The following is a 24,765-nucleotide window of genomic DNA, read 5'->3' as shown; positions in this document are numbered from 1 at the left end:
ACAGGCTACAGGTTAGGATAGAAATACAGATAAGATTTGGTCAGTGTTCCATTCTGTCCGCCCGAACAAATTCCGATTTCACCTGTTGCAAGAACTGGTCGGCAGGATGGTTTTCGTTCTCTGATCATCTGTGTACTTGTCAACGAGAACTAAGAAGTACAGTATTTACCGACAGGGAATAAAGATGTGAGTGTCACAACACCAAAGGGAGATTTCTACCATTTATAGCTGAGCAATCAGAGAAAGCAAGGTGAAAAAAATCTGTATTTCCTGACTACACCTAATTGTCTGAATTTTGTTTCTGAAACACACCTAGCTGCCTGGATGAAATGACAACTTGTTCTTCGCCACTTTTGTGGAAACCGAAAAATCTTGCAAAGGATTCAGGAAACGAAAAGGAATGAAGGAGAGGAGGTAGAATTCTTTCGTATCGATTGATTGGCAAAGCTCTTGCACTTTACTCTGTTTTATACAAAAAGGAATAAAATCTTTTTTGTGCAAAACTGAAAAAAAAATCTTGGAACAGATTCAGCAAATGAAAAAGAATGAAGGGGAGAAGATAGAATAAAGCTTTCTGATGCAATGAAAGGACATGCATACGATGTATGAGAGCTCAGTTCAGACACTTCAGTGTTGGAAAACTGTATTTTACCCTTAAACTTGTTCACTTTTTTCTTCCTTTGCAAAATATATACTCATGGGATGGATTGAACAAATGGAAAGGAGAAATAAAGTGCAAGAACAAGCGGTTTTCAATGAATAAAAGTATAGACAATTAATCCGAAAGTTCTTTTCACTTCAAAAGGAACAGGAGCAGCTCTGAAAGTAACACATGATGTGAATTCAGCGGAGCTGATACATTTCATCAGAATAATTTGACCCGTAGTAATATAGGACAGGATTGGCCAATCCGAAACAATTCATTGCAAGAGCAATGCGAATAAGCACAGCATATAACATTCCTGAACTTCCATACACCTGGCAATAAAGAAATGTACTATGTACGAAGGAATCAAAATTTCTTTGTTGCATTCACAGACAACCTCATGTACTCACAGACAAGACAAAATAAGTTAGCCGTATCAAAATAACATGATCATGATCCAACAAGAAACAATAAGCATAACAAAATTGAAAAATGTGCAAGAACACCGAACTCGGTCTTAAGGAAACATTGGGTAATCGATTACATGACAATAAGGGGGGCAATAACAATTGATTTCACCTCCATGCTTCAATTCGTTCAATCTTGGAGTTTATCCGGCTTACAATGCTCGTGCCTTTTGATTTCTCAGCTGAGGAAGTGGCACTCGTTCCAGACTGCCCTTTGCCCTTTCTTGTCCTCCTACTATTCAGGCTTCGGCTTCCCTTTCGTTGAAGCGAGTTCGCAGCTTCAGCACAGACAGGATCAGCAGTAGCAGGCGGATCAGTCAGAGAAGGTCGGGAGCAACTACTGGAGCCCTCTATGATCGTCTGAACTTCACTTGTCTGTGCAATGGAAGCAGCAGTTTTTCCTTGGACAGGATTAACCTCAATAGGATTGTAGCCGGTGCCATGTGCGGGACTGTTCAGAATGGGCTCCTCTTCGACGAAAGAGGGACGCCTGGATTCTTCCTCGAGGAGAGACTCAAGTGTGAGACAGGGTTTATGGTGTCCACTTTCATCAGATGGGTCCTTATGGGGCAGAGATGTGTCCTCCAGATTGGACTCTTGTCTACCCTTGAGGGTCTTCTGTATTAGCATCTTGAGAAAATTCATCACTTGCACCGCATACATCAGTGCGGTCAATGGATCTGACATCTGCATTACATATGTGCATGACAGTAAGCATCGACCACACTTAAAATCATAAGTTTATTATTAGGACAGTGCATTACCTGAGTCATATTTGGTGCAAAAACCATAGCAATGTTACGAGCATTCATCTTGTTTATCTGTTCTTCTTGGACAACATCAGCCATTAAATTAACTGCCCACTCAAGTAAAGCTGCTTCAGCTGGTGGAAGGCATTTGGCGACTCGAGCACAATCCTCTTCAGATTGGCATTGCATCACCTGTTCAGGTGGGATAGAATCCAGCACCCCACTCGGCAGTTCCCTAAACCAGGCCTGGCAGAAAAGGACAAATAGATGGAATGAGATCCCTATAGATTTTTTATTTTGTGTTATAAAATTATTTCGCTCTATAGAATATGTGTGTTTCCTAGTTGACAATTCTCAGGGACACAAAACTAGTAACTTCCAATAAGTTGACTGCACCCCTTAACTGCTTCTATAAGCAAATCAAATTCACAACAGAAACTTACTACATAGCACCCAAAAAAAAAAAACTTGTGGAAATATATCTGGTGTGAAAAAAGAGAGGGAGGGAGAAGATTGAGTTCCCTTCAAAAGCAAAAGTGTGGGTTCTCTGGTAGGTGGTAGCTGTTAATATGAAACTCTATAACTGAAGATGAACACATCTGCTAATTAATAAGTTCCCAAGTGAAGAACATGCAATGCCCTAACACAATATATGCGACAATGAAGATAATGCAGTCAACAGATTCACGTAAGATACATGACAGAAAGAGGCTTACTTTGATTAGACCTGACAAACAGTGAATATCAATGCCATCCGGCACAATTCCACTATTTAACTGATCTCTCACAAACTCCTCCTGGCTATTCTCTGCATTTATACGAAAAATACCTTCTGCCTGCAAATTACAAACAAGATAAGATTTCCGTCAAAAATACAAACAAGATAAGAATTATTTGGTCAGAACAAAGCTACAAGCCAGTGATTAAAAAGATGTAACTATAAATGCTTAAAAATCACACCCGAAGACCGCCTTGTTCATAAAGACGTCTTTGCATCATCAAGAGAATCGTTGGTACACTGTTTCCTCTGGAATCGTAGGAACATTGCATTGATTCTGTTGAAACGCCAAAGACACTTGCACTGCATTTTAAGTTTTGATCAGCTGACAAATACCAACAGCTGGTGTAAACATGAACAAGAACTAAATTCTAGAGTATATTTATCAAAAGTACAGTGTCATTGCCAAACACATGCATCTTGCAAAAGTAGGATAATATGATACCACCATATGAAAAGGAAAGCACATTGCCATCAGCATCAAAGATTTTTTTCCTTTCTTTTTTTTTTTTTGAATCAATTCAAGCATATTGTAAATTGTAATGAACCGTCTTTTAACTGTTCGGGTGGTGCAAAGGAACACTTTGAATTCTTACAAAAGTTATACCAGGATTCCTGCAAATCTTTGCATGGTTAAAAGCATGGCATCGGTATAAATATGTGAACAAAATTCACATTATTATTTTGGTTCTGAAATAAATATACTAGTTTGCTAAATGCTAACTCAGATGCTCAATTGTCCTGGGAAATTATGTTTTCTTGTTATTTCAGAAACTTTACTCATTGCAGAAGTTATCCAACCGTTAACTGACCACAACTCATATGCTGCAGTTTCATTTATCATATAGCAGCAAACATTCAGTTTGAAGATGCATTATAGGTGTATGTGCCACTTTATCTTCTTTTGGAGGCACCGTGCTCCCAGAGTCCCATCCTTCTATAAAGTAGAAACTGATAACCGTTTTTATCTATTCTTTATAGATAACCTAAAACTAATTGCTCACGTCCTGCAATTCCCGATATAAAATAATATACAATATGCGTATGCACTTTACTTAAGCCAGAAAGGAGCGCAACCCAGAAAACTTTTATTTTCAAGCTCCTAAAGTGTGATCCAAAATGAGTTTGACAATGACAAACAGTCCTGAACAATAAAGGCATCATCCAAAGCACTAGATGCAATGCTGTGATATAAGGTAGTAATAGTTGATAAATAGTATTTTTGCATAGCAGGCATAAGCATTTGCATGAAAAAAAAGCCAATAGGTGATATAGCTGAGATAAATATAAATACCACAATAACTTCACAAAAGGCATGCTTTTTTAAAAAAAATTCTGAGAACCCATATATTTTAACACATGATATTGAAGATTCTTTTGGTTTCTTACAAATAAAAACAGGATTGGCATTTAGAGGACCATGAATGAAATACTTTTACCAGAATTAAGCAAGTGAACAAAATAGCTACTGTTACCCAAATGCAGAATATCAAAATAATTCAAATGTATGACTGTCTTGTTTCTGTATCAAATATTCAAATTTATAGGCAATTATGATTTCCGTAAATGTACGCTTCAAATTATAGCTAGTCCTCATTATACAGACCTCATCAGGCTCATATGGAAGCGAAATCCATTTTCCGAATCATAAAAAGGTGACCGGCATAATTATATGACGTAAGACACTACAGCAAAATTATGCGGCCATATCAAATACCAGACCATAGAGAAACATGATTGACTAATTATTAATCAATGAAACATGAAGAAAATGCAATGCCACCAATTTCTGCAGACTGGTGGTGCGAAAACCTACTCATCATGAGAATATACAGTTCAAATTCAGGTGAGGTTACAAAGTTTAAAACACAACAGAACTGAAATTCACATTATTCAAGAGGAATCTAATACCACCTAGTAGAAAACAACGGGAAAAAAACTGCTTTTATATGAAATTTCAAACCAACCCATCCTTGAGGTTGCAATGCGAATAGATGTGCCATACCAAAACACTGAACTTCAACAACCAACAGTTCTATTTTCTTATAACTGAGCAAAACACAAATTTTCCTATAGCACTTCATATCAAAACACCTCCAAAATGCAATCGGGAGTGAAAAGGGATTCACATTTCCACAAAAATAGACTTCCAACTGAAAGTCTGAAACTGAATGTTCAGAAACCATTGGATTCAGAACAACAACCACATTGTTCAGAGCTTCGAGCCGAATACCTCGCACTGGGAGCCCGGCGGGGAACCTCGGGCTCGAGCTCCACGGGGAGGCCGAGGAATCCATGGAACCTGTCGAAGGTGACGTGTGCCACGTGCTGCACATCCGTCGGCCACCCAATCTCCATCCCGCACTCGCCGCCGCCCTCCTGCACCGTACTGCACCGGAGCAGCGACTTCCGCAGCAGCTCAAGCAGCAGCGCCAAGAACGACCACCTCTCCTCCTCCTCCTCCTCCTCCTCCTCTTGGAGTCCTGCAGGGCTCTCCTCCTCGCGGCTGCTTCTCCTTGGGAGCGAGACATCGCTGTCGCCATTGGCTAAATAGCGCAGGGTGGAGCTTGTGGGGGAAGCGAGGTTGGTCGGGCCACGGAGGAGCGCCACCTCCGTCGTCATTGCTTCCTCTTTATCTCTCTCTCCCGATGATTATTGCTACGAGCTCCGATCTGGCGCGGGTAGGGACGAATTCAGGAGGCGTTTCTTGGGTCGTCGTGGTGGGGAACTGGGGATGCAGCGAGCGAGGGAGTTATGATTGGGGGGAAGCTCTCGTAGTGGAGTTCTTGGGTGGATTGCAAATTTAGAATCTTCCCATCGGAGATTGGGATCGTTCTGGATGGGGATTGGTTGCAGCGTGGTCCAAATCCGCGACGAAATGGAAGCAAACAAGGATAGGGGATTTTTGATTTTTAACTGGAAAAGATGGAAATTTTCGAGTGTTTGGTGGATAATGGATAGGATTTTTGTGGAGGTGAAGTTGGATTGAAGGGAGGGTTGGGTGATGAAACCATCATCATCATCATTGTCATCTCATTTCTTCTTCCTCCCCTTTTTGGCCATGCAGATGCAGACATGGTGGATGGCCATGCTTCTCTCTCGCTTCCCGTTCACGCGTGCGCTGCTCTCCCTCCATGTCTCTCTATATTTAAGCGTGCCATCAGAAAAAAGAAAAGAAAAAAGTCTACGCATTTCTAAATAAATGTTTTTGGGTTTTGGATTGGATTCGTTGCTTGCTCCAAGTAGTACGGATTTTACTGTGAGAAAAATGAATTGTTGTCGAGTTCTTGTGAGCTGTTTCTTAAATGGATGACGTGATGTGCAGTACGGTTACAGGGATCGAAGCCAAAAAAAAACAAGAGGACGAGGAGTGAACAGTGGAGTAGTTGCCTTCAAAATGTAATTGTGTTTGAAAGGGAGGATTAGCTCAAGTGGAGTAATTGCATCCCATGAAAAAGAACTCCTTTTTTTGTTTCAGATGGATTTGGATCCCACTATTTTACTTGTTCTTTATCTAGGCTAAGATGATGCAAGGTTTAACAGTGATATGTTTGCACCAGACTTGATTTGATGGTGTAAGGTTTAATATTTGATATAGGCCGAGTTTAGTTTCAATTTTTTTCTTCGAACTTCCAACTTTTCCATCATATCAAAACTTTCCTACACATACAAACTTTTAATTTTTCTGTCACATCGTTTCAATTTCAACCAAACTTTCAATTTTGGCATAAACTAAACACACTCACAGCAGAAAAAAATTATAAGATTATAGCTAGAGTATGACTTTGAAAACAAGAAACCACCATTTACACTAGAGTGAAGTAATATTCAGTTCCATTGTTTACTCTTTAATATTCATAGTCATATTCAAAATTTAAATACTACAACTTAATTATAGAGTTGTCTTTTATTTTTTTTATTATAGTTTATTTATCATCATTGATTTTTTAAGTCCCTAAAACACACACACATACATACATATATATATATATATATACATATATATACATATACATATACATATATATATATACATATAATGTTACAGCTTTTAATCATATGTATGGCTAGAGTCAATATACTGGTTTTCATACCGTCACCCCTAAAATCTGACCGAACTGCCATATATACTCCCTCTATCTAAAAAAAATCAAACCCTGGGTTTACGTGTCCAACTTTCCCTCTGTCTAAAAAAAATCAAACCCTGGGTTTACGTGTCCAACTTTGACTATCCGTCTTATATGAAATTTTTTTATAATTCGTATTTTTATTATTGTTAGATGATAAAACATGATTAATATTTTATGCGTGACTTGTCTTTTTAATTTTTTTTATAATTTTTTTAAATAAGACGGACGGTCAAACGTTGGACATGGAAACCAGGGTTTGTCTTTTTTTTTTTACGGAGAGAGTATGTTCGATGCAAACATTTTCTTGCCCAGTGTTCAGTTGGTACGCCATCAGTACCCTTTTGGAGCCTACCAAACAGTGACATTGCATTCCAGCCGGCAGCACATGCTCTGCTGTGTTCCTAGTACGGAGTACTTTTCATGGAAACCTTGTGAATTGTGAACATCAATTCACAGTTCTATCCAAAACATCTGTGCTCTTGAATCTTGATAGTTACCTGACAGATTGTCAAGTTAATTTTCTATAGGAGTACTATTTTAAATGGTTCTACTCCTATTGAATAGCGATGATGTTCGAGACTGATTTCAATGCCACAAGTTGACATGTAGGCCATAATATCTCCACAAGTGAATGCTTTTGCTTTGGATATGACATTATCTAATTAACTATGCTATATAGACTTATAATTTTTTGCTTTTTATCTCTTATACTAAGTAATATTTTAGCTAGTCTAGAAAACATGTGCAAGTATGGAGTTTGAAATCACAAAATAAAACAAGTTACCTAGGAGGAAGCAGGTGAGACTTAAGGAAAACACCAAATTTGATTCCAAACTGATCCATCAACAAGAATAAAAGCTACTGCCTGCAGTTTTGTCCTTCTGATTTGCGTGGCATGGCCATGGTCAAATTTTGCAGGTGGGACTCAAGGATAAAGGCATAATGCAGTAAAAAGGTTCTTAGAACAAGTAATCAAGCACCTGCTCCATCATGATTAGTTTCGTGCCTCGATTAGCCATTGACGAGATGAAGTGATACATACTCAAAGCAGTCCATCCAGCATAATTAAGAAAACGCATAATCCAAGTTGAGAGAGAACCCTTTTCTTGATAAATTCCACTCTGAACATCAACTGGTTAAGCTAAACAAGGGCCTACCCGCCATGGCGTATTATTAGCACAACTTTTCTGATGTAACAACTAGAAGGTCAAATTGCAAGCGCATTTCTTCAGTTTTCATCTTGCCATTCGTTTTCTTTTGAATGATTTCATCCAAGCATTCACAATTTCAGTTCAGATCCATTCCATGCCATTCATCATCTGACAAAATGAGCATCTTCAGGCCAGAGACAAATTAAAGATAATACACAATGTATGCATAGGACTGCAGTGAAACTGTGAAAGGCTATCCCATTATGCTGCAAAACTTGCAAATTAAGAGGGTGTTTGGGAATAGGGACTAAACTTTAGTCCCTCTTATAAAAGTATAAGTCTCTCCCCTAGGGACTTATGGTTCTGAGAGAGGGGCTAAAACACCCCCTTAATTTGCAAGCTAATCAACAAGAGAAATGAAGAAAAACATAGGGTTCGTCTTCTGCACATCACGTGGTATGTTGCTTATCTGAAATTGGCAGCGGCTTGAACCCACAGCAAAAATGAGTTCTTGATTGTATTCAACACAGTCGACGAAGCAACCAGCAAGAGGTGATGGAGTAGTAGTATGCTAGCTTGTCCAATTATTTGGCTAATTAAGATGCCAGCAAATTGTAGCTCATGCATTTAACCCTTGCCAAAGAAGCATCTACGAGTGACAATTAAGCTGAAAGAACATTCCTGCTGGTAGCCTGCAGGAAGGTTGGCTAGCTAAAAAGTTAATCAAAAAGTTTGTGGCCGCGCGCGAGTATTCTGTTTGGCAGTTAAAGCTGCACGATAAAATGACCAACTGTTCAATGTTGGCCGTGTTTAGTTTCCTCGTATTTCCAACTTTACATCACATCATATCATATCAAAAACTTTTCTACACATATAAACTTTCAACTTTTTTTTCAAACTCCCAACTTTCTCTGAACTTCTAGCTTTTTTCAGGAACTAAACACACCCGTTGTTAAGCTTATTCAATTGAAATACTAGTACTCGACAGCACGACAGCAGCATAATTCTCAATTCTTTTTTTTGGAATACGCAAAAGGATTGTGTACATTTATATTAAGAGAAATAAAATTTACACAAATAACAAAACAAAGAAATGAAGGGGGATTTGGGAAGAAAATGAGAAAACAGAGGAAAACGAAGACTTAAGCCTACTCTCGTGATTACAATGGAACGACCAGACAACGTATCACACTAAGAAGGCAGCATTGTCGACAGGAGATGGGCAAGATGCCAAAGGGCGGCCTTTTGTGCCATGCTTGCGACCACCTTGGATCAGGGCCAAGAACAGTTGTTCAACACGCAGTTGTTCCGTTCCTTTCAAATAGACCACGCGCCAAGAGTCACAACCATGTCGAATCCACGGCAATGCTCTCTCGGAACTTTGAGTCGGCAGGAGCAGTGTCACTCGTGGAAGAAAACAGGGAAAGCAATATGGGAAGCCAAGGCTCGAGAAGACGGTCCACCATAATTGGAGGTACTTGGGGCACCTAATTCTCAATTCTCATATTTGCCTTTACAGATATGATGTTTATCTTATTATTGCTTACAAGTAATTACTGTAAGTTGTCTTGAAGTAGACGGGACACGTTTCTGAAGGGCATTCAGGCCATTACAATGATGCGATCTAGACCACGAAAATATCGGCTTAGCTGTTCCAAGTAACTCGAGTTCCTTCTGCAAGCGTGATTTTCAACTCGATTCTTACAGAATTGAAGGTACAATATGTCAATATTGATGTGAGATTCAGTTGCTCAGATTTTTACTAGACGGTTTGTGTTCTGTCTGTATCCGTGCACACACATGATCGATGTCAATCTGAACCCAAAAGGAATGTTCTAAAAAAAACAAAGGGAAACGTTTTCAACATTACCATCTGACGCTGTGGTTTCTGAGACCAATTGGAAGGCATGCACAAGAGAAATACACACTTCCTAATCTTCTAGACGGTACCTATTTTTATAAAAAAAAATAATTCTTCCCTAATTTCTTACCTTTTCCAAATCAACTTTTCAACCATATATAGCATTATTAGTTAATTTCATTGGTTAGTGTAACTCAGTAAAGTTGAAAACCTGCAGGTCTGCATCTAGCTGGAATAAATATCCCGGCCCACAGTTTCATAGGCCACGGGCCCACGGCCCCATGATAAGGATGCAAACGGGCCAGTAGCCCAGGACCCACCGATGGAGGCCCATGCTGCGGCCCAGCACACCGTGTCCGAGGCAGCCAGTGACCTGTAATTCCTCCATCTACTAGAAGCTGTCATGCGTTTGGCGTGTAGCTTAAGCCAAAGGGCGCGATTGCGTCAGCGCAAACCTTCGCAGCCTTGTCTTTTTCCCGCACTGTATTGGCCGGTCCGAGTGGCTTCTAGAAGCTTCTGGACCAAATGAAGGTCTTCTCTACTCCTAGGTATTGTAACACCTCACGATTGGTGCAAGTAAGAGCAAGACGATTTGACATCTACTCCAGTATATCCATAGTTGAAAATCGTCATCAGGGAAGTAGCCAGCCATGTGGGTCCATATAAACCTGATCCGGCAACCTATATGCCTGTTGAAGGTGATAAAAGATGAAGATTAAATATGAGTATATAAAACGAGAAAATCATTAGTGCGTGATTAGCTAGTTGAGTTTTATTTTCTTCATTCTAAAATATTATTATCTACTACTTCAGTCTCAAAATATAAGTATTTTTTCTATGAATTTGGACATACAGTTGTCCAGATTCATAGCTAAAAATGCTTATATTTTGGGACGGATGGAGTAGAATGAGATCTGATTCATCGTAAGACCATGAATCTGTACAAAATGACATATTCGCTCATCCTAGGTAGCTGAGACGGATGCAATAATTATTTTAAACTTCAAAATGAATTTATATAATAATTTAAAACAAATTACATATAAAAAGTTTTCGTACGAAATGCACCGTTTATAGTTTGAAAAACGTGTTAACGAAAATCAGGCTAGTTGTATAGTATTAATCCTTTCATCCAATGTATATCTTTTGTCACCAAAAAAAATCATCATGCATTTAATAAAGATTAAAAACTATATACATGCATATAACCAATAAGTATTAAAATGGTTACTTAGGCTACAGTTAACATTTTAATCTAATATTGTAAAATAAAAAGATAACCTCTTCGTTTAAGTCTTAGATGCATGAAGACTACAAATATACAAATATGCTATCTTATTTAAAAAAGAGAGAAAATGAATTATGCTTAAGAATTTTGGACACAGAGAGTATAGCACAAGAAATAGATAATAAAATAATATATATAGTTTGTTCTATAAGTTGGCTTATGGTTAACGCAATATCCTCAGTTGTCATAAACATTTGATATTTCGGATAAGATTCGATTAAACTACCAAAACTTTATCTTTCAAGGTTATATTGTACTCCCTCCGGGTTGATAATACTTGTCGTTTTGGATAAGGGCACGGTCTCCAAAAAAAACTTTAACCATTATTTTCTATTATAATATGTATAAAAGTGTGAAAAAATATATGATTTTATTAAAGTACTTTTAAGACTAATCTATACATGTAGTCACCATATTTGATTGACAAATATTTTAAAAATGATTCATAATCAAATATTCTAAAGTTTGACCTCACCCTTATCTAAAATGACAAGTATTATCAGTCCGGAGGGAGTAGTAGTAGAACGAGTCTTTCTGTATACCCAAAATCTTAAAAAAAATCTAGAAGTAATAAGTTGTGAAAATATTACTGTTGAGAGATGGAGTCGTGAGTATGTAATTTCACCTATCAGGTTCAAATTCTCGTATCGACGAGTATGGTTGTGCGTAAGCCAATTTTTATTATATTATCTAAAAATAATCTATTATATTTACGATGTTATGGTGATAGTTTTTTACGAGATTACGATATTAATTACCGATAAGTTTACTTTTTAAAATATTTTTTTTCTAAAATAAATAGATGATTCATGATAGTAATTCACCCAATTATTTAAATAAAAGTAGTTGAGCTTTTTGGAACAGGACAGAGAAATGCTCTGAAGCTGTACTAGCATGACGCAACAGATGAACCAACAACAGGCTTCTAAAACGGTGCTCCAACCTCTGGTCTCTTTAAAAGCAGGGCGGATGATTAAATTGATTAAACACCTACACGCAGTTTCATCAGCCAACAAAGTTTCTTATAATTCGGCAGCTAACAAGACGTGGGTACAACTTTCTGCAGACAAATCGATCGATAAAAGAGAGAGCATAGCACTACTCATGCTTTCAAACCCTGTATCTGCTGGTCAAGCAAAGCAAGCGTTTGCTTTTGCCGTAAAATTGCTTTTTTGCAGTGTGAACTCTTGCTCTCTGAATCTTCCACTCTGCTTTGTTCTTGCGGTCAATGCAGTGTTACCTTTGCAAATTCTTTCGGCGTCATCCCGATGTTGACATCAAGGTCAGGCTCAGGCGTTTTGGCTGCTATGCAAGTCTATCGCCTGCGTTGATTGGTAGAAATTGTAGTAGTAGTAGAAGCATGTGTGCCCTGGTCAAAAGATGGATGCTTAGGATGAATTTTCCGCATTCATTTTTCCAAATGGAACCCTGAAGATGACAAAGGTATGATGATGAAACGGCCTTTTGCGATGAAATGTGATTGATTAATCAGAGCAAGAAAAACAACATCACTATAGGTGATGCAGCTAAGAATTTTAGGAGTAGGCTGGTCACCAGCTTCGTTGGAACATTCTGCGATCTTCAGTAACCTGTTGCCAGTTAAGCTAAAGCCAGTAGTGATGTCGTCAGAGGCAGTGATCCTGCTTGATACCAGCTGGATTGCCTGGATTACTAGTAGCAGTCATATGTGCATGGAAGTCAGAGTGTAGTATCAGCAGACGTGATGGGCAATCAACTGCACACAGCGAACGATCGCGATCAGAACAGTAAGCTAAAACTCTCTACAGAGCTTTTGCTTGCCTGTAAGATCAAGAAAGATATGGCGCTGACAGTGACAGTAATACAAACTACTACTGCTCATACTGCAATTGTTTGACCACCTGAAATTAAACCTGACGAGAACTTGCTCTGATCATAGCAAAGCAAGATTGTGATGATCAGCTTCATCAGCAGTAGAAGAGAGACAGTTTCTGAAAAGAGGAAGACGATGGCAGAGAAGGTTCGGTTTGAGGAGAGCAAAGAAAGAGGTTGAGTTGCGGGGAAGCGGGAGCAGCACTGTAAAACGGAGCAAAGTGCAGAGTCCAAGGGTCAAAAAAGTCCGAAACCGCGGGATTTCGGGGTGGCTGGTCGGCTGCTGCATGCCTGCATCCCTGCACGACTGCACTAGTATTAGCTTGGAAAACTGGGCAACAGCAGCTAGAAACGTCTCCCAAAACCTGTCGTTAGTCTCAAGGTAAACCAAATACCCGTATTATACTTGATGCTGTCTCCCTCCCTACCTCTTCACCTGAGCATGGTTCAATAGACCAGCTGCAAGTAGTAGTAGTACATATTTAGAAAAACACTGTTCATGGGTGGCTTGGCAGAGCGAGGGTCTATTTGGTAGAGATTTAACTCCTAAATTTAGATTCAAGAGTTGGATCTGGAGTGAGTTGTGGAGCAGACTAAACCTAGCTCTACTTCTCTGGTTTATTTTGTGAAAGAGCTCCACTCCTATTTTAGGTGGAGTTGAAATTGTTTAGCTGAGCTCTAGATTCATAACAGGTGGAGCTGGAGTTGGAGCTATGCCAAACAAGCTCTGAGTGTGATATGTCAAGTACTATTACTAATTTATCATGCTAAAGGCCCTTTTGATTCCGAGAAAAACATAGAAATTTTAGAGATTTTAATCCTATAGGAAAAACTCCTATGAATGGCTATGAATCAAAATGATTGAATCCTATAAAATCTTGTGAAATTCCTGTGAAATGGAAAATCCTATAGATACCTTGGATGAAACTTAGCAAGAGCTCAAGGCTCTTGGAAAATTTCTAATTTCTAACGAGTTTATCTCTCTCATCCAATTCCTGTGTTTTTCCTACGGTCCAATTAAATGGTCATTCCTGTGTTTTACAATCATATATCTTACACTTCTATTCCTTTTAGCATTATGTGCTCTTTCTATTCTTTCATTTTTTATTTCATTATTGCGATTCAAAGGAGCCCAAAAGAGTTAAAAGGAGTGTCAGTTAATGCGAACATTTGTTTGGTAAGAAGAAATCAAGGTAAAATATTAAATAATCTAACTTGATTTGTTGTAATATCTTATAAACACATGGTTTTACAGGAATCAGTTTAAACCCTACAAAAATCACTCTTGGCCTCCGTTGCAAGGGATTTTCTTTATGAATTGTGTGGGAATTAAATTAAACCTATATAAAAGAATTCATGCGTTTCTTTATAGGAGCCATGTAAACCAGGTTCACCTAAATCCCACCTTCCTTGTTTCAACTCTAAATCGTTTACTAAACCAAGAAATTACAAAAAAACATACTCCTAGAAAATGACAAGTCAGCCTCTTGCAATCACACAACACATAGCCATCCATCCATCCAAAACCATACCAAACTTGCACAAACTCCTTTAAAACCACGCCACCCGCCGCCGACGACGAGACCCTTTCCCTCCGTTTCCACACACCTCTCTCTCTCTCTTCTTCTTCTCCGATGGCCTCCTCCGCGCGCGACCTCTCCGGCGACCCACCGGAGTCCACCCGGCTGCGGATCGGCGACGACATCGCCTGGTCGGACGTGGGCGGCGTCTACGACCGCGACGACTCGCTCAAGGAGAACACCAACCCCAAGTGCATCCTCAAGAACCACCTCCCCGGCGCCCACAACGGCGGGTCGCAGAGGTTCTCCGGCAACCTCAAGCCCACGGCGGCGCCCATCATCGGGATATCGGGGAAGCTCGGGCAGGGCGGCAAGAACCGCCACCACCCGCCGGCGATGTTCCCCAAGAAGGTGGCCGTCACGGGAGGCGGCGGCCGCAACCCCAAGGCGGCCGTCCCCGAGCACGAGCCGACGTCGCCCAAGGTCTCCTGCATCGGCAAGGTCCTCTCCGACCGTGAGCGCGCGCGCCGGGGTCGCCGGCCGGCGGGGCGGATGGTCCCCGCCGGTGGCTGCTGCCCCGGGCTCGGCGGTCTGTTCCGCCGGAGTCACTCGCGGAAGAAGAACGCCGTGGAGTGCGTCGACCAGTCCCCGCCTCCGCTGCCTCCATGGGCGTCGAGGCGGGGAGAGCCGAAGGAGGTCAAGGAGGCGACGCCGGCGGCGGCGGCGGCGATGGCGCCGGGGTTGGGAGGGATGATGCGGTTCGCGTCGGGGAGGCGGGCGGCGGATTGGGCGACCGAGATGGAGCCGGATGGACGCGTGGCGAGATCTGGGCCGTTGTAGTAGAGGACTATTTGGGTTTGGTACGAGTCTCTGTTGCTGTTAGTTGGTGCCAGTGCTTTCGGTGTAGTTGAGATGTGTACATACTGCAGTTAGGACACATTTTTTTGGGCTCCTTCTCCATTTAATTTTTGTTTAATTTTTTTGGCTTGTTTTTGTCTGTTGAGATTTGAATAGTTTGTTGGGTTGGAGTGTTGTATGAAAACTATCAGAAGATTTCGTATTTGGATTGATTATACTAATTAGTTTCCATGGTCTTCGATGTTGGTCCTGCTTGGCATAACTTTTTTTTTTCTAAAAAGACAAAGTTTTGAAATGTGATTTTCAAAATAATCCTATGTAGATTTTTTGATGGTCTCCTTAGCAATCGTGGAAAGAGGGTTGAGGAATGGAAGCATGGAATAGAAAAACGTAAAATTTATTTTAGGGCTTGTCCACTTTATTTTTTTTTAAAAAAATTGGTAAGGTAAGATTGTGTCATGTTTAGTTTGATAACTTACCAAATTTTAGTAAAAATTGTGATAGTAGAAAGTTCTGGAATTATATATCAAAAATTAGTAGGATTGTGTTGGTAATGTTATGTCTAGTTTGAAAAGGTTGAAAATGCTAAAAAAAAACTAACAGCATGCTCTTAAAACCGAATTCTAAAATTCAAATCAGCTCTAATTATTAAGAAAAAGACTATCTATGCGACAGGCTAATGTTTGAATGAAAAACAAGTGCACATGTGCTCGACTTTTAAAAGCCTAATTCCAAGTGAGGATAAGCAACCATGTTTCCAAATCCTAAAATTAAATTCATATACATATGTTACTATACTATAGATAAGGGCCTATCTAAGCAACAGTACATGAATTTTTTTTCTCCAGAAACAAGAAAAATCTCAAAAATTGAGATCCTTCAATCAATTTCAGGGCCTGTGCAGCCCAATGCAACCCATATAGTATATATAAATGGGCCAAAGCCCATTGGGCCTGGGGCTACTAGACCTTGAAGGAGATGGTGCTGTTGGGCGGGTTGTAGAACTGCACGGTGCGGCCGTTGAGCGGCTGCGTCGGCCTCGCGCCGCCGGCGGGGAGCAGCGCGGTGATGAGGGCGACCTGCTCCTGGCTGATCTGCCTGATCTTGCCGAGCACGCTCCAGAAGACGTCCTCGGTGCACGGCGGCGCCGTCAGCGAGCCGGCGTAGCGGAAGTAGCTCCCCGTCCGCTTCTGCAGCGAGCGGAGGTGGACGAGGCCGAGGGCGACCTGGGCGTTCTCCTCGCCGAAGCTGCAGCCGTCGGCGGCGAGCTCGGCGAGCTTCCTCTTGAGCTGGAAGTAGAAGGAGTCCGGGGCGCCGTACTTGTAGAGGATGGCGATGACGGCGAGGCTGCCGTCGGCGGCAGCGTGCACCATCTGGAGCTCCAGCGGGTGCTTCTCCCCGTTGATGGTGTGCTCCGACGGCGCGTGCCAGTGCACCCGCCTGAAGCTGTACACCTTGCCGTTCACCGTCACCGTCCCCACCTTGTCTGGCTCGAACTCCATCTGCGCCATGGTTCGATATGCCAATCAATCAAATCTCTGCTAGCTAGCTCCATTGGATAATGCAACAATGCAGGGGAAGTGGATTTTTGTCCCTCGGGGGACATCCTCTCGTTTTGTGCATGACGTTCAAAACGTTATCGAAAAATTAAAAAAAAAATCATCAAGATAGATCAATATATGATATATCTTTTCACAGACACGCAAGTTAAAATTCTTATACAATTCGAAACAAAAATAATAAATTTAACCGTGAATTATGCGTTCTATTCATAGTCAAATTTGTTATTTTTGTTTCTATATGTACAAGTTGAATTTGAATATGTATTGTGAAGTGACATATTACATATGCTACTAAATTTTTTCAAAATTTTTAATGACTTTTTAAGTGACATGCAAAAATAAGGGGATATCTCTTGAAGGGATGAATAGAGTTTTCCCAATGGAGAATTTTTTTTTATTTTTTTCTTGAACTTTTCTAAATTTTTTTATTTCAAAAACAAACCTTTCTTAAATTTATTTCCAAAATCTGAATCTTTTGGCCACGCCAACCTGCCTACCATGGTAAAATAACATATCACGTCACCTAAAACCAGCATGAAAATTTATTTCTACCACACCGTGTATTCAGACTGACATGGCAGTATTATTTTGCCACGCCAACCCGTGGTCAAAAGGTTCAGATATTGAAAATATGAATGAGAAATGTTTGTTTTTAGAATTAAAAATAAAAACAAATTCAAAAAAAATCCCAATGTAGGTAGGTCTAGCTAGTTAGGTTAGATGGCTTGCCAAGATGTCCTTGCCGTTGTTGACGAGGGTGCCGTCGGAGGCGGTGTAGGTGCGGTTGAGTGAGTCGAGGTTGGGGTTGGAGATGGCCTGCTTGGTGACGATGTCGATGGGCGACTGCTTCTTGCCGTCGCCGCACAGCTTGTACGCCGGGCTCAGCTTCCCCCAGTTCTCCGGCCCCAGCTTGCTCCCCGCCGCGTACCCGTAGTCCGCCGGGTACCCGTAGTCCGCCGCCACCGCCGTCATCTTCGGCGCCGCCTCACCGTCTGCACCGCCACATTCTCGCAGAGATATATCAAACTGATCGACCGGAAGATACTATACAGACATGCATGCACGTACATGAGAGGAGCGACGACGCGGCGACGAGGAAGAAGACGATGGCTGCATGGGAGGACACCATTGCTGCTAATTAATCTGAAGCTCTTTTCCGGACATGTATGTAATCCCAATCTCCTCCAATCTCGCGGTGAACGTAAGCTGATATATGGCCATGGATGAGTGGACAGGAGAAGCTGGGGTTGGAGGACGGCAAGCCTGCGGGCGGAGATTGGGGGTGAATAATTTAGCCATGCCAAGAATAGTTCTAGCGATCTGTGATCATGTGGGAAGGCTAAACCAGATAGGAGTAGGAGCCACCAAAAAATTAAAACTGTCTCTAAACACAGGCAATTACCAACCAACACATGCAATTATCAAATCAAACCAACAAAATACGAGGAATGGCAGATCCGGATCGTCTGACTTACTGAAGTACGTAACTTCCGAGAATTCTAATTCGCGCCCACGCTGGCAGCGCCCACTCCCGACCCATACGGCCCACACGGCGCGCGCGAAATCTAACCACCGCTGTTTTCTTTTTTTTTTTCCGCTTTTTTTTCTTCTGTGATTTTTCTTTGGCTTTCCTTTTTTTTACTTTTTTCCTGATTACTTTTTAATCTTCCAGCAGCAAATGTTTTCATTTTTTTTGAAAGTTTTTAAATCTTGACTTGAAAATTTTTAAATCTTAATTTAAAAAATTTCAAATCTCAAGTTGAAAGTTTTCAAATCCGAGTTGAAAGTTTTCAAATCTCGAGCTGAAAGTTTTCAAATCTCGAGCTGAAAGTTTTCAAATCTCAAGTTGAAAGTTTTCAAATTTGAGTTGAAAGTTTTTAAAATTTGAGTTCAAAGTAATCTTAAGTCAAAAGTTTTCAAATGTAACTTAAAATTTTTTAATCTATTTGGAAAAAAAATCTCCTAATAAAATAAAAAAATCTATTGTTAATTACTATCATTATCTTTAACTAGTTAGGCTACCACGTCCTTCTAAAAACGTGCGCCGTGTGCGTGCTAGTTATGCTCGCGACGCGTACGCGCCTACTGGGAACTCCCCGTAACTTCACGCCTTCACGGGCGTGCAGTTCTACCATACCCAAGGTCCATTCCCATCCTACAGCTCCTGCTTGCTCTCTCCTTGCACAGGCCCATTGGGCCTCCGCCGATCAGCGATTTATTTTTGTGGTGTCTACCTACCGCTCAAGAAGTGAAGATGAAAGGCTCCTAGTTCCTACTTCCTAGTTCTGAATTGAGAGGATATACCTTTCCCTTTGATTCACATCAACTTCTGATTAAATTTGCAAATATAACATTAAATTTGATTTAGCATCGTTTACCGTCAATAGAATTGCATCATAATATATTGTCCCCCAAAAGAAAAGGTAGTGTTTTGGTTCATATTTATTAATAAAACCCCTAAATCGTCTTATTATGGAGTATGGGTGTTAATAGCTAGAGTCCCATATAGACTATAAATGATAATAAGTTATAGTCGAATAAGCTATAGTATTACACATAGTATCTCACTTGTTTTGTGGTATAATTATAGACCAAAAGAGCCAATAAAAAACATAAAGATGGAGTAACATGTTTAGGGTTGGGCAACTGTTTACTATTAAAAACTCTCTTCATCCTGATTTGATCATCATATTTACAAATGGCACTAAGACCAAGGTAATAAAATATCATTCATTCTAAAGTTAAACCTCATTGATCAAGGTGTTGTTTTAGGCATGCTTGTGGGCATGCAACGATGTTATTTACTCCTGTATGCACAGATAAACAAACAGACATGTTATGATAGTTTTTTCTTCTGCTCATATAAACGAACAGATATGCAACGATGCCATTAATTTACTTATGTGTGAATAAACGCACAGACACCTGTTAGAAGATAATCAATTTGCAAAAATCTCAAAAATCTTAGGGCCGGCTGGCCGGGATGATCAAATTGGAATGGACGGAGTATTACACCATACTTGTCATGATAATGACCCCTCCTCCCTAATTAGTGTCATCTTCTAGATATGACCAGTTTTGGTTTTATGTACAGAGATCTGATTGAAGATCTTCGGAATCAGAAACACTGTAGATCCGCCCTTGTACCTCACACAAGTCTTTTCCATACGCCTTACGGCTTACCAACTCGAAGAGATCTTTCTGCTGATAACAGAGTGACAGACACGGCCGGGGAGGCGCAGCTTGCTTAGGTGGTGTTTGGATCAGGACTTAACTGTAGTCCCTGTGTTTAGACACTAATTTAGAGTATTAAATATAGACTACTTATAAAACTAATTATATAAATGAAAGCTAATTCGCGAGACAAACTTTTTAAGCCTAACTAATCTATAATTAGAGAATATTTACTATAGCATCACATAGGCTAATCATGGATTAATTAGGCTCAATAGATTCGTCTCGCGAATTAGTCCAAGATTATGAATGAGTTTTATTAATAATCTACGTTTAACATTTATTATTAGTGTCCAAACATCCGATATGATAGGGACTTAAAAGTTTTCAATCCCATCTAAACACGGCCTTATCTTGCTTGTCTATCAGTAATCGGATATATGTGGGACCTAGCTAGCTAGCTTAGCTTTTTTTTAAACGCCCACGTACGCACGCGCGAATTAACGCGCTGCATGCAGCTGCTAGCTGGGCCCGAGAGCGAGCGAGCGCGTACTACGACGACGACGATCGACAACGACAAGCATCCATCCATCCATCGATCCATCGTCGTCAGCCGCATCTATGTCGGTCTCTAGATCGACAGCGACGCACCCGCACGCGCATGTCGTCGTCGTCGTCGACTTCGCATGCGCGCGCGGCATTGCGGCGGCGCCGCCCCACTAGCTACCTAGCAGCTACATCATCGATCGGCAGCCGCGGCCGGCCGTATCCCTCACGCTCGGCTCGGCTCGATCGGCCGCGCGAGCGATATGGAGATCGTCGTTGTAAATGCACCTGGCCTACAACATCTCAATGTACTCTCCCTCCGTTTCTAAGTACTTGGTCGTCTTATTTAATTTTTTTTAAATATGTAAAAGTATATGTATACATATAAGTATATTTAACAATGAATCAAATAATAGAAAAATAATTAATAATTACTTATAAATAAGATGAACGGTCAAACATATTTAAAAAAATTAATAGCGTCAAATATTTAGAAACGGGAGAGTACGGTTTTCCCACGAAAGGAATAATATAATTGGAAATGTTCAGATCAGAACCAGACAAGCTACTCCCTCCGTCTAAAAAAAGACAAACCCTGAATTTCCGTGTTTAACGTTTGACTGTCTGTCTTATATAATTTTTTTTATAATTAATACGTATTTTCATTGTTGTCAGATAATAAAATATAATTAATACTTTATGCGTGACTTGTATTTTTAATTTTTTTATAATTTTTTAAATAAGATGGACGGTTAAACGTTGGATACGAAAATTCAGAGTTTGTCTTTTTTTTTTTTTTTTTTTGACGGAGGGAGTAGGTCGGTTCAGTTGGTCAATCTCCAGTACTGTCAAAAAGAGACGTACGGCGACAAGTTCAACGCGTCACTATAGCTAGCCCAGTAGCCATATCTACCCAAAACAGAGGGGGTTCTGGTAATTGCGTTGCACTTGCACCAGCCACCGGCTAGCTACTAGTACTAACTTACCACTCTGCTAGGCTAGGGCCAATTTGTGGTTGTTAGCTTGTGATTGTTTTTGAAGTTGTTGTGGAAACTAAAACCTACTCTTAATACTAGTACTTTGTTTTATTGATTGAATTATGACGATGTAAAATTGTTCTCCAACTTTTATATATAGTTCCCCCGATTGTTATCTCTAGGTTGCCATGTCACTAGTTCATTTTCTGGATTAATTCCGCATCTACCCAATCTTAAATAATGCATGAGAATCTTAATTGTTCAGAGCATCTTCAACAGCATCTTCAAATCTTACTCTCCAAATATGCATTTAGTCAGCTTGCCGAAAATTCGGACAATCAAATTTGCCTTTCACTCCAACAGCTTCTCTATTACAGTTCTCCACTATACTAGTGAGTCCCACGTGTCAACCTCCCTAGTTATTTTTCACCCCTTCTCAACCCCTCCTCTCTCTCTGTCCTCTTCTTCTTCTTCTTCTTCTTCTTCTTCTTCTTCTTCTTCTTCTTCTTCTCTCCTCTCATCTCCGCCAGCTGAACCTGTGCGGCGGAGGGCGTATTGACGTCGGCAACAACGGCGAGGAGGATACGATGAGGTTCCGCCACCGCTAGAGATGTGGGAGAGAGAAGGGGAGACGGGAGCACGAAGACAAGGGAGGGCATTGGTCGAGACGCTGACGGAGGTGGCAACCGGAGCTCCAGACGGCGGATCCGGCGGCTGCACTCCTCCCTCGGCGGATGGCAGCCGCAGCGGGGGACGGCAGAACCGGGGTGAGGCGAGGTGGAGCAGCAGTTTGGAGGGCCGCTGCACGTCCAACGTTGGAGAAGGGAAGGCGACAGCGAGGGAGACGGTCGGCCGGCAGGAGCGGCGCAACGACGCGGGCGGTGCAGGTCGATGGCAACGACAGCGCGATGGAAGGATGGTGCCGGTGGCGCGCTCGATCGAGGAGATGGCGGATGGAGAGAGAGGGCAGCGCGCTCGTTTCTCCCAGAAACGGAGAAAGGGGAAAATGGATAGGCCCTGTATGGGGCCCACGATTGGCAAGGCAATTTTGGCTGGCCAACTTTGGCCAGCGAGGGGAGGAGCTTGGCCATCCGGTTAGCAAGTATCTTGGAGTGTGTTTTTCATCCAAAATTATCAAATTTTAACTTGGGGAGTGAGATAGCTATTCCGTCGGAGATGTTTTTAGGGATCTACAGATTTTCTAAATAGTTGCGATTACCAGAAGATTTACGAAATGGAATATAAAGGAAAATCAATTTGCCAATGAAACTTATAAAAAAGCAGCTGAACCAAACGAGACTATCAGAGTCAGTGCCAGATAAAGGCTAGAGTATCCGCTAGAAGCTATTACCTCCATCTTAAAATATAATAACTTATAACTCCATCTTAAAATATAATAACTTATAATTATATAAAGTTGCTATATTTTAGAATGGAAATATAAAATATTTAATCCGTTTCATCTTTTAGGAAGTTAAAAATTATATTCGTGTTTAGCATAAGAAGACATAAAGATATAGGCATCCCAATTAACATGAGGGCAACAATGTAATTAATAATTGTTGATCAGTCTTTGAATAGCTCCAATTTTGACTGTGGCCAAGTTAGTGTCGTAATGCGTACGTCCCTTTTGTCTGTGATGATAATAGACCTCTTCCAATGTTGCTGAAAAAAAAAAGGGGTCCATAGTGCGCACTACGATCGAGCGTATAGCATGTATATCTATAATTAATATAAATATTTGGATTTTTCCGATCGTCACAACAGTGACTGCGTATAATTTTCGTCCGCCATGGCGCTATTTTTTTTTTCACAGCATCCGATTTCTCAATCCAAATCGAAATCGGAATCATCCCACAAAATAGCTGAAACTTGAATTCCCTCAAAATAACCCAATCTTGTAAGCATCTGCCCCCAAAGCCCCATCCACGATTACAAATTATGAACAAGAATTGCACATGCACAGGTGCCCAAATCCCCATCCACATTCATAGACAAGAAACCTAATTCCCATACCCATGTACTCCCTCCGTTTTAAAATATTTAACGCCGTTGACTTTTTAGTACATGTTTGACCATTCGTCTTATTAAAAAAATTTAACTAATTATTTATTCTTTTTATATCATTTGATTTATTATTAAATATACTTTCATTTACACATATAGTTTTACATATTTCACAAATTTTTTTAATAAGACGAATTGTCAAACATGTGCTAAAAGGTTAACGGTGTCAAACATTTTAAAACGGAGGAAGTATTTCCTCCCTCCCAATCCGATCCGGCGATACAGAAAGTCAAACAAAGACATCCCAAAATATTTAACGCCGTTGACTTTTTTAAAAATATTTGACCGTTTGTCTTATTCAAAAAATTTAAAAATTTAAGTAATTATTAATTCTTTTCGTATTATTTGATTTATTGTTAAATATACTTTCATGTATACATGTAAGTTTACACATTTCATAAAAATTTTTAAATAAAACGAACGGTAAAACATATTTAAAAAAGTTAACAGTGTCAAACATTTTATAGAAGGAGGGAGTATGAATTTGCTGGCAAACAAAAGGTAGTAGGAGGCACGTCGGGTTGCAGGCAACGTGCGGCGGCGGAAGTGCTTGGCGCGGTCGTCGGGCTTGTGGACGAGCTCGACGCGGGGCGGCGGCAGGGACAGCACCAAGGCGACCGGCGCATTTGGTGGTGGCGCGGCTCCGGAGCCCTTCTTCCCGCTGGATCTGGCGGAGGGACGGCACCTCCGGGCGGCCGCCGCACGCTGCAGAAGCCGCCGCACGACGCTGCCATGGAGGGGAGAGCGCGGCCATCGCCGTCGATGCCGCCTCCCACCGCTGCCACCGCTGGACTGCACCGTCTCCACCCGCCGCCGCCACCTGTCGCCAGCCACCTCCCCTCTTGCGCCGTTGCCTGCCGCCTTAGCTCCGCCGCTCCGAGGGAGAGGAGAGCGAGCGAAACAGAAGAGCAAAACGAGAGAGAGGACCGAGAGAGGAGAGGAAAACGAGAGAGAGAGAGAGAAAAATTCAGGGAGCTCTCGTCCTTATCACCTCGGTGGGCCCCGCCGGCTTGGTTCCTTTCAATTGCTCGCCAGCTAGCCTGCTTGGTCTTACTATCTCCGTTGTGGATGGATGGATAAGGCAATGTTTAGACCTCAAAACAAAAAATTTCACGACGTCCCATCCAATATTTGACACAT

General features: G+C 41.1%; 3 protein-coding genes across 3 annotated transcripts; 1 reads left to right on the top strand and 2 right to left on the bottom strand.

Annotated features, from left to right (window-relative positions):
* Window positions 1-1,009: 1,009 nt before the first annotated feature.
* LOC4349806 (rho GTPase-activating protein 5) lies at window positions 1,010-5,760 on the bottom strand. The gene is made up of 5 exons (XM_015759736.3): window positions 4,874-5,760; window positions 2,823-2,943; window positions 2,579-2,698; window positions 1,878-2,108; window positions 1,010-1,800 (listed from the first exon to the last, which is right to left on the bottom strand). Exons 1-5 carry the CDS (start codon window positions 5,260-5,262, stop codon window positions 1,222-1,224), a joined length of 1,440 nt encoding a protein of 479 aa, XP_015615222.1. The 5' UTR covers window positions 5,263-5,760; the 3' UTR covers window positions 1,010-1,221.
* An 8,741-nt stretch (window positions 5,761-14,501) lies between these two features.
* LOC4349805 (uncharacterized protein At1g76070) lies at window positions 14,502-15,535 on the top strand. Its single transcript, XM_015760167.3, has one exon. The coding sequence runs from the start codon at window positions 14,556-14,558 to the stop codon at window positions 15,279-15,281; it is 726 nt and encodes a 241-aa protein (XP_015615653.1). The 5' UTR covers window positions 14,502-14,555; the 3' UTR covers window positions 15,282-15,535.
* Window positions 15,536-16,014: 479 nt separating this feature from the next.
* On the bottom strand, window positions 16,015-18,144 carry LOC4349804 (alpha carbonic anhydrase 7). Its single transcript, XM_015761203.3, has 3 exons — window positions 17,930-18,144; window positions 17,591-17,853; window positions 16,015-16,801 (listed from the first exon to the last, which is right to left on the bottom strand). Exons 1-3 carry the CDS (start codon window positions 17,988-17,990, stop codon window positions 16,262-16,264), a joined length of 864 nt encoding a protein of 287 aa, XP_015616689.1. The 5' UTR covers window positions 17,991-18,144; the 3' UTR covers window positions 16,015-16,261.
* Window positions 18,145-24,765: the final 6,621 nt, after the last annotated feature.

The sequence above is a fragment of the Oryza sativa genome, chromosome 11, assembly GCF_034140825.1.
Source record: "Oryza sativa Japonica Group chromosome 11, ASM3414082v1".
Lineage (NCBI taxonomy): Eukaryota > Viridiplantae > Streptophyta > Magnoliopsida > Poales > Poaceae > Oryza > Oryza sativa.
This window is presented reverse-complemented; position numbering and strand designations above follow the sequence as displayed.

Excerpts from the sequence above, each read along its gene's own strand:
- LOC4349806 (XM_015759736.3), bottom strand. The coding sequence starts at position 5,262 with ATGACGACGGAGGTGGCGCTCCTCCGTGGCCCGACCAACCTCGCTTCC. Across the intron at positions 2,944-4,873 it reads CGCCGGGCTCCCAGTGCGAG|TGCAAGTGTCTTTGGCGTTT; the intron begins GTATTCGGCTCG and ends CTTAAAATGCAG. Across the intron at positions 2,699-2,822 it reads ATGAACAAGGCGGTCTTCGG|GCAGAAGGTATTTTTCGTAT; the intron begins GTGTGATTTTTA and ends TGTAATTTGCAG.
- LOC4349805 (XM_015760167.3), top strand. The coding sequence starts at position 14,556 with ATGGCCTCCTCCGCGCGCGACCTCTCCGGCGACCCACCGGAGTCCACC.
- LOC4349804 (XM_015761203.3), bottom strand. The coding sequence starts at position 17,990 with ATGGTGTCCTCCCATGCAGCCATCGTCTTCTTCCTCGTCGCCGCGTCG. Across the intron at positions 17,854-17,929 it reads CGCGTCGTCGCTCCTCTCAT|ACGGTGAGGCGGCGCCGAAG; the intron begins GTACGTGCATGC and ends GTGGCGGTGCAG. Across the intron at positions 16,802-17,590 it reads ACAACGGCAAGGACATCTTG|ATGGAGTTCGAGCCAGACAA; the intron begins GCAAGCCATCTA and ends ACCATGGCGCAG.